This window comes from Cebus imitator, unplaced genomic scaffold (assembly GCF_001604975.1).
Source record: "Cebus imitator isolate Cc_AM_T3 unplaced genomic scaffold, Cebus_imitator-1.0 Scaffold475, whole genome shotgun sequence".
NCBI lineage: Eukaryota > Metazoa > Chordata > Mammalia > Primates > Cebidae > Cebus > Cebus imitator.
Genome location: NW_016107790.1, coordinates 1409202 through 1418249, shown reverse-complemented (window position 1 = coordinate 1418249; position 9048 = coordinate 1409202). Strand labels below are relative to the sequence as shown.

Here is a 9048-nt window from a genome sequence, read left to right as displayed (position 1 = left end):
CTTGAGGTGGAGTCTCACTCTGTCGCCCAGGCTGGAGTGCAGTTGCGTGATCTGGCTCATTGCCACCTCCGCCTCCTGGTTCCAGCAGTTCCTGCCTCAGCCTCCCGAGTAGCTGGGATTGCAGGTGCCTGCCACTACGCCCAGCTAATTTTTGTATTTTTAATAGAGACAGGGTTTTGCTGTGTTGGCCAGGCTGCTCTGGAACTTCTGACCTTGTGATCCGACTGCCTCAGCCTCCCAAAGTGCTAGGATTACAGTTTTGAGCCACTACGCCTGGCCTTGACCACAATTTTTCAAGGCATGAACATAAGCAACCGTGGCGAGGAAAGAGGTTCTGGTGAGACTCAGCATAATGGTAATTTTGGTAATACTAAGTAGAAATATTTTAGCTCAAAACTGGTTCCCATTGTGAACCAAACTTGAAGATCAGTATCCAGCTCTTTTCTCCAAAGTTAACAAAGTGCAGAAGGGAATGAGCACACCCCCACCGCCGGAAAAAAAAATCACTTGGAATATAAAATTTCACAGCAAGAAAAGAAGGAGATTAGAGAGGAAGATAATTGGATGCTGAAACAGGGTTCAAGAGTTACCCTTGGGCACGGGGTTAAAATCAGCTTGACTGATAGGCTGTGAGATCTGTGAGGAGGTTTGAAGTAGTAGTATTTAACTACATGTAGTTTGGAGATGATTGTAAACTTCTTAATCCTTTGATTTATTTTTAAGTGCTTGAGAGGAGAGTTGAGAAAGGAGCAGTGTTGAATGATAACTGTATAGTTAACTGACTTCTGGGTATCAGAGGGAAGGGAAATACTGTCATTCTACAGCAACAGGTTCTTTCAGAATATTTAAGAAACACTGTGTTAGATGGCCCGAGTGCAGTGGTTCACACCTGTAATCCCAGCACTTTGGGAGGCCGAGGCTGCTGGATCACCTGAGGTCAGGAGTTTGAGACCCGCCTGGCTAACATGATGAAACCCGATCTCTGATAAAAATACAAAAAATTAGCCGGGTGGGGTGGTGGGTACTCATAATCCCAGATACTTGAAAGGCTGAGGCAGGAGAATCGCTTGAACCCAGGAGATGGAGGCTGCAGCGAGCCAAGATCGAAGGAAAAAAAAAAAAAAAGAAACACTGTGTTACATGACCCATCCTTTTTTTTGACATTTAGTTCAGAATTTCATGTACCATTAAGGTCATTAAAGCTTTATCTTCAGTTCCCTTCTAGACTATGGCGACTTACCTGGAGTTCATCCAGCAGAATGAAGAACGAGATGGTGTGCGCTTTAGTTGGAACGTGTGGCCTTCCAGCCGGCTGGAGGCCACAAGAATGGTTGTACCCCTGGCTTGTCTCTTTACTCCTTTGAAAGAACGTCCAGACCTACCTCCTGTACAATATGAACCTGTGCTTTGCAGCAGACCAACTTGTAAAGCTGTTCTCAACCCACTTTGGTATGGATTCTTTTGAAACTGGTAAAAATGATAAATATATAATAACTTTTATGTGATGCTCATAAAAGTCTTTAAATTTGGGCAAGTCATCAAATTTGTGATGAGTACTAGATGGTTAGATTCTTATGATTCTTGTGGTGAGTAGTAGGTGGTGAATATTTGTAGAAATCTCCCTGGCCTGGTAATTCCAGATAAAATTGGAATCTTAGAGGAATGAGGTAGAGGGAGAGGATTTGTAATTCACTTTTTTTTCTTTTTTTTTTGCTGATAATCAGTTTGCTTTTGGCGTAACTATACACTTTATTGATACCTCTTAAAGTAATTTCCCAAAAGAATTCAAAAGCTTTAGACTGTCTTCTCATGCTTCCCTTATGCATTGATGCTATATGGCAGGGAGACATAGTAGGCAGAAGAAATTTTAACTCTTAACAGTTTGTTAAGTGTAATTTTTTCTGTGTGCTTGAGGTAGTGACCTAAGATACTTTTTTTAAATGTGGGCATTATTTGAAATAATTTTTAAACAGGTGGAGAGTGTCATAAAATTTTTATATGAAGGAACATTTTTTACTTCATCCCAACGTTGCTTTTATGTAATATGCTCATATATGAGTGCTGCTGCTCTCATTTTAAAATCATAGCCACTGATTATTCATTTTCTAAATGTAGAAAGTGTGAGGAAAGTAACTGAGGCATTATCTTGAACCAATTTGAGGAAGTGAAATGTGCTTGCCCAACTTTTCTCTTTTTTTTTGAGATGGAGTCTCGCTCTGTTGCTCAGGCTTAAGTGCAGTGGTGCAATCTCAGCTCACTGCAACCTCTGTCTCCTGGGTTCAAGCGATTCTTGTTTCAGCCTCTTAAGTAGCTGGGATTACAGGCCCACACCACCACACCTGGCTAATTTTTGTATTTTTAGTAAAGACAGGATTTCACCATGTTGATCAGTCTGGTCTTGAACTACTGACCTTGTGATCTGCCTGCCTTGGCCTCCCAAAGTGCTGGAAAAACAGGCGTGAGCCACCACGCCTGGCTCCAGCTTTTCAAGTGGGCTAAGTTAGGTTAAAATCTAGAAACATTTTCCTGTGTGTGAAACATGCTTTTAGTGATGGAATTTAGTAGTTTCACATAGCTGGACTATAAAGATGTTAGAAAAAAACCATGCAGAATGTGTTAAGATAGAAGGTTAAAGGGAAATAAAATAACCTATAATTTATATAAATTATGACATTTAAAAAATTAGGAAAGTGGAAAAGAGAAAAATAGATAATTCTTCACTGTGGCCGATTGATGAAAATTTTGGTGTGCTTAGCCAGAATTCTAAAATTAGCTGGGTGTGGTGGCGGACACCTGTAATCTCAGCTACTTTGGGAGGCTGAGGTAGGAAAATCACTTGAACCTGGGGGGCGGAGGTTGCAGTGAGCCTAGATCGTGCCATTGCACTTTAGCCTCGGTGACAAGAGTGAACAGTGAACGTTGTGCATATTCGTACTTACGCACACACATAGAAACACTTATTTGTGTGGTATACTGAACTTGAAATTTATAAATAAATGCTTTCTACCTTAAAAATAAAAGTGGTACCTACTTATAATATTTACCTTTCTCACAGTCAGGTTGATTATCGAGCAAAACTTTGGGCCTGTAATTTCTGTTTTCAAAGAAATCAGGTATGTGGGTTATTTTTAAAAATATGTTATGTTTTATTTTAGTTGTAGTATGAAAAAAATTAAGTGAGGTTGAATTTGTGTTTACGTTGGCAGTCGGCAGTTTCTGCTGAACTCAGGGTGATAACTTTTGTTAAGCATGATACTGAATTTGAACATTTGTGGCTTATTGTGTTGAATGGTTTTCTTCTTTGAGTTCTTGTAATTTGCTTGGGGGTTGGGAGCGTGCATCGAATTCCTTTTCTTGCACATTTTCTGCGGGCAGTGAATCTGTTGCCCTAAGAGAGCACCTGTTGTTCATATATCTTTTGACTTCAGTATATTCTAATTGGATAGTGTATATTACTGAATTTTCATTTTCTGATCTTTCTAACTTTTAGGATCCAAGTATCAGTGTTGAGCTTCTTTTGATTTAAAAATTTAAGAACTACCAAACTCAAAACAGCTCACAAATCACAAGAGAGACTTCTCTATGAAAGTAACTGTGCTTGGCCAAGAGCAGTGGCTCATGCCTGTAATCCCAGCACTTTGGGAGGCTGAGGCGGGTGGATCACATGATATCAGGAGTTCAAGACCAGCCTGGTCACCATGGTGAAACCCCGTCTCAACTAAAAATTTTTTTGTAAAAAAATTAGCTAGGCCTGGTGGTGGGCGTCAGCTACTTCGGGAGGCTGAGGCAGGAAAATCGCTTGAATCCCAGAGGTGGAGGTTGCAGTGAGCCGAGATCATGCCATTGCACTCCAGCCTGGGCGACAAGCAAAACTCTGTTTCAAAAAAAAAAGTAACTGTGCCTGTATTGAAAATGTTCTAAAACTGGATTGTGATGATTGTTGCACAAGTGTACACAGACTAAAAATCTTTGACTTGTGCACTTAAAATGAGTGAATTTTATGTTATGTAAACTATACCTCAATAAAGTTGTTAGAAAAAAGTTAACTGTGTCCAGCATAGTGTATATTGTTCTAACAGATCTTAAGCTCTTCATATGCATTTGTTTATATATTTGATCATAATTAAAATTACTCTTATTCTCAGATACAGCACATAAGTCTAGTGATGAAGAGAACAGTATATGATTGATGACTGACTATAGGTTCAGAAAGTATAAGCAGATGTCATTCAAAATGTACCTTCATGAGAGATTCAGAAGTATATGCAAATCTTAAAAGCATTTCTGCTCCCTATTACATTCGAGATTAATATCTCTGTTTAATATAACTTATTATAAAAATTCTAAGGCAGGGTAGCATTGTGGCTAAAGAGCCAGGCTGGAGTTCAGTGGCACAATCATGGCTCATTGCAGCCTTAGCCTCCCGGGCTCAAATGATCCTCCCACCTCAGCTTTTGAGTAGCTGGGACTACAGGTGTGAGCCACCACCCCCAACTAATTTTTTTACTTCTTGTGGAGAGACAGGGTGTTATAGTGTTGCCCAAGCTGGTTTTGAGCTCCTGGGCTCGAGTGATCCTCTCATCTCAGCATCATTATCATTTTTATACATGGGAAATAAACAGTGTAATGTAGATGTGCCAGCCCTAATAGAACTGTTTCCTTCTTTTCAGTTTCCTCCAGCTTATGGAGGAATATCTGAGGTGAACCAGCCTGCTGAATTGATGCCCCAATTTTCTACAATTGAGTACATGATACAGGTAATTTCTTTGTTGTGCATTTAATGAGCAATATTATATGTTGAGTTTCTCTTGAAATCTTTTGTCTTCCATTTCTCTTACCTGGATAGGGGACTTAAAGCTGTGAGGGCAGCACGATCCTAACTGTTAGGTTTGATATGTGCGTATCTGCTGGCATTGCTTTCAAGTCTTGATATTATAGAAGGTTACTAAAAAGGTAGAACTGATTAAATTCCAAACCCGTCCTCTGTAGCCTTCTCAATCTTAGTAGGTGGTACTCCATCATCTAGTATTTTAGCTTCAAAACCTTAGACTCATCCTTGACTTCTCTCTTTCCCATTCTATATCTAATCCACTGGAAGCCTGAATCCATCCACTTTCCTCTCTCTACTACTAACTGCCCTGGGCCAGCCACTGCTTCTTACTTGAATCTCCTAATTGTTCTCCCTGATGTTACCATTGCCTATTTATATATTATTCTTCACCCAGCAGCCAGAGTAACTCTTTAAAAACATAAATCATGTACTTCTCTGTAAAGAAAACCTCAGTGGCGAAAATGGCTTTCCTTTACCCAGGGTAAAAGACAGTTTTCAAAGCCTTGCGTGTCACCACTCCATCCTCAGTGTCTGCTAGTGTTGTTGATCAGCCCAGTGGGCCTCCTTGACTCTCCTCAAATATGTGAACACTCCTGCCTGAGGACCTCTGCTATAGCTTTTCGCTGAGGCTGGAGCTCTCCCCTGTATCTGTAATGTTCCTTCCCTCTCCTCCCTCAGGCTTTGCTCAACATTACTTTCTTTTTCTTTCTTTTTTTTGAGACAGCCTCGCTCTGTCACCCAGGCTGGAGGACAGTGACACTATCTCAGCTTACTGAAACCTCTGCTTCCTATGGTCAAGCAATTCTCTTGCCTCAGCCTCCTGAGTAGCTGGGATTACAGGTGTACCCCAACATGCCTGGCTAATTTCTGTATTTTTATTAGAAACATGGTTTCACCATGTTGGCCAGGCTGGCGTTGAACTCCTGACTTGGTGATCTGCCCGCCTCGGCCTCCCAAAGTGCAGGGATTACAGGCGTGAGCCACCGCACCCGGCCCTCTTTTCCTTTTTTTTAAGATGGGGTCTTACTCTGTCATCCAGGCTGGTATGCAGTGGGGCGACTATAGCTTACTGCAGCCTCAAATTCCTGAGCTCAAGAAGTCTTCCTGCCTCCTCCTCCTGAGAGCTGGGAGCACAGCCATGTGCCATCATGCCCAACTAATTTTTAAATTTTTTTACTTTTTTTTTTGTTAGAGATGGAGTCTCGCCATGTTGCCAGGCTGGTCTTGAACTCCTGGGCTTAAGCAGTCCTCCCACCTTAGCCTCCCAAAGTGCTGGGATTATAGGCATGAGCCCGGCTCATATGCTGCTTTCTAAATGAGGCTGCCTGACCTCTCTGTTTAACAGTTGACTCTGCCCTCTGCCTCTCTTCCTGGCATTTGCATTCCCCCTTAACCTCTCCATTACAGAAAGTTTGCTCCTTGAGGCAGCAAGAAGTCTTTGTTCTTTCTGTTCACTGTGCGTCCCAGGACCTGGAACAATGTGTGGCATGTAGGAATTATTTAAAAAAATGTTGAATACATTGTTGGATACAAATAGTTTCTATGTTTAGTTTGATTTGATAGCATCTGAGTCATTTAATGAGTTAGAGCTTTGTGTAGATGTCCTTATTTCCTAAAACTAAATATTAAAGACATGATTTTCATACCTAATTTGCCTTAAAAGTGCTTGCTAAGTCTATTTGTATATTGATCATTATGCTGTTTTTCTTTGCCCAAAGCGAGGTGCTCAGTCCCCTCTGATCTTTCTCTATGTGGTTGACACATGCCTGGAAGAAGACGACCTTCAAGCACTCAAAGAGTCCCTGCAGATGTCATTGAGTCTTCTTCCTCCAGATGCACTGGTGGGTCTGATCACATTTGGAAGGATGGTGCAGGTTCATGAACTAAGCTGTGAAGGGATCTCCAAAAGTTATGTCTTCCGAGGGACCAAGGATTTAACTGCAAAGCAAATACAGGTTTGTACCTTACCTTACTTGTACAGGAGCAGGAACAAGGACTTTTTTCTTTCCTCTTTTTTTTTTTTTTTTTTAGAGAGACTGGGGTCTTGCTTTGTAGCCCAGGCTGGAGTTCAGTGGTGCGATTGTGGCTCACTATAGTCTTGTATTCCTAGGATCAAGCCATTGGCCCACCTCAGCCTCCTGACTAGGTGGGACTATAAGCACGTGCCACCACACCCAGCTGAGGACATTTCTTAAGAATTAGTCATTCACTTTTAGTGTCATTGGCAATGAATCTTTCTGGCTTTTTTTTAAGGATATGTTGGGCCTGACCAAGCCAGCCATGCCCATGCAGCAAGCACGACCTGCGCAACCACAGGAGCACCCTTTTGTTTCAAGCAGGTGAGATCCCAACATGGAGTATTCCACATACTGTGGTGGACATGCAGATGATCCATGGGACTAAGGGAAGAAGAATATTAGAACTTTTATTTTCTTCTTCTTAGGAAAAAAGATAAATGATTAAGCCTAATCAATAGCCAGAGTTTTATCAAAAAGGTTTTGAGACCACTGTGCTCAATTGCTGTGCTTAGACATTCCATACCTGATGTCCTTTTTGATGCTTAAGTAAAGCTGGAAAACCTGAAAATACTTTTTTCATGTGTCCTCAAACATACTTATGACCAGGTATTCACTTCATTCAGCCCGTTGAGTGCCTGGGGCTGCCCTAGACTGGGCTAAAAGCTTGATAAAATGCATTGCCTGATGTGCTGAAGACAACCTCTTAACTCTCAAGGATCAAGAGAAGCACAGATTAGAATGATGAGGAATGATGAAGATTGTCCACGTAAATGGACCTCACGTAGACTGAGCTCATGTTAGGCACATTCTTAGGATTTCTTTGCTGCCTAAAATTTAATAAAACTGAATTGCTTTTTTTCAAGACAATTTTTCTCCATGTAACATATGTAAATTTCTAAGTATTGGGCTTTATATTCCTCAGTAAAACTGCTTTAAATTGTTTTGTGTTAGTAGAGAGATAGCTTTGAAGAAAAAAATTACCAGTCGTTTTCTACTATGAGTAATTATCTTGAAGAGCAGCAACTGTGTGGCACCTAGTGTTGAGAACCAGAGTACTTTATTCATTATGGGTTGATGTGTCTCTTCAAAATCGTGCAGATTTCTGCAGCCCGTTCACAAGATTGATATGAACCTCACTGATCTTCTTGGGGAGCTACAGAGGGACCCGTGGCCAGTAACTCAGGGGAAGAGACCTTTGCGATCCACTGGTGTTGCTTTGTCCATTGCTGTTGGCTTGCTGGAGGTAATTTGTAATTTACCAGGACCTCTCAAATCATACAGACTTGCTCTCAGAAAATATATTTGTTGGCTTTGTTTGAAAATCACTTGTGATCTAAGTCAACCGTCTGTGTTAACCTATCAGAAAGCATTTCTGGCATCATTGTTACTCACTTGGTGGGAGCCTCTCAAAATTTTGAAAATGCTAAAAGTTTTCGTGAAAACCTAAGACAACTAGAGAAATGGGGAGTACTCAGATTGAATTAATAAAAGCATGCAAAACCATCAGGCTGTAAGAAGATAAGTGTTGCTTTTCTGCGTTATCATCTGTATTATTCTTTCAGTTTCACCGCTTTTCAGAAGAGCTGGAGAGAATGCATCTTTGGAGTATTTCTGTTGGAAATTGAACTATACTTGGAGGTGGGGCTGTATACTTCTAAAATGCTGCCATTTGCTGTTTAGGGCACTTTTCCAAACACAGGAGCCAGGATCATGCTGTTTACTGGAGGTCCCCCTACCCAAGGGCCTGGCATGGTGGTTGGAGATGAGTTAAAGATTCCTATTCGTTCTTGGCATGATATCGAGAAAGATAATGCACGTTTCATGAAAAAGGCAACCAAGGTAGGTACTCTGGGTATGGGCTGTAATTCTGAAAGCCCATTGCCGGGGCTGCTCTGGAGTGACAGCTACTTTGCCAAGGTCATGTGCCATGATCAGCAAGACACTCTTTCAGAGACAATTTTTCTGATCTTAGCTGCTGTTAAATTATTGCTCCTACTTTCAGACCTTAATTAGAGTGGGTTGCCTTAAAACTACTCAAAGTGTTTTGAGATTGAAAACTATATTTCTATTTATTCAGATATTTTTGAAAATGATGTCCAGGCTGGGCCCAGTGGCTCATACCTCTAATCCCAACACTTTGGGAGGCTAAGGCGGTTGGATCACTTGAGGTCAGGAGTTCAAGACCAGCCTAGCCAACAT

The 9048-nt window shown here is 41.2% G+C and overlaps 1 protein-coding gene across 1 annotated transcript in view; it reads left to right on the top strand.

The window, feature by feature from the left end:
• Positions 1-9048, top strand: part of SEC23B (SEC23 homolog B, COPII coat complex component) — a 44788-nt gene that overhangs the window by 1233 nt on the left and 34507 nt on the right. The window contains exons 2-8 of the mRNA XM_017512667.2: positions 1215-1449; positions 3056-3113; positions 4671-4757; positions 6550-6786; positions 7085-7170; positions 7948-8092; positions 8530-8688. Coding sequence (XP_017368156.1) covers positions 1229-1449; positions 3056-3113; positions 4671-4757; positions 6550-6786; positions 7085-7170; positions 7948-8092; positions 8530-8688 — 993 coding nt within the window. The 5' untranslated portion in view covers positions 1215-1228. The remainder of the gene's footprint in view (positions 1-1214; positions 1450-3055; positions 3114-4670; positions 4758-6549; positions 6787-7084; positions 7171-7947; positions 8093-8529; positions 8689-9048) is intronic.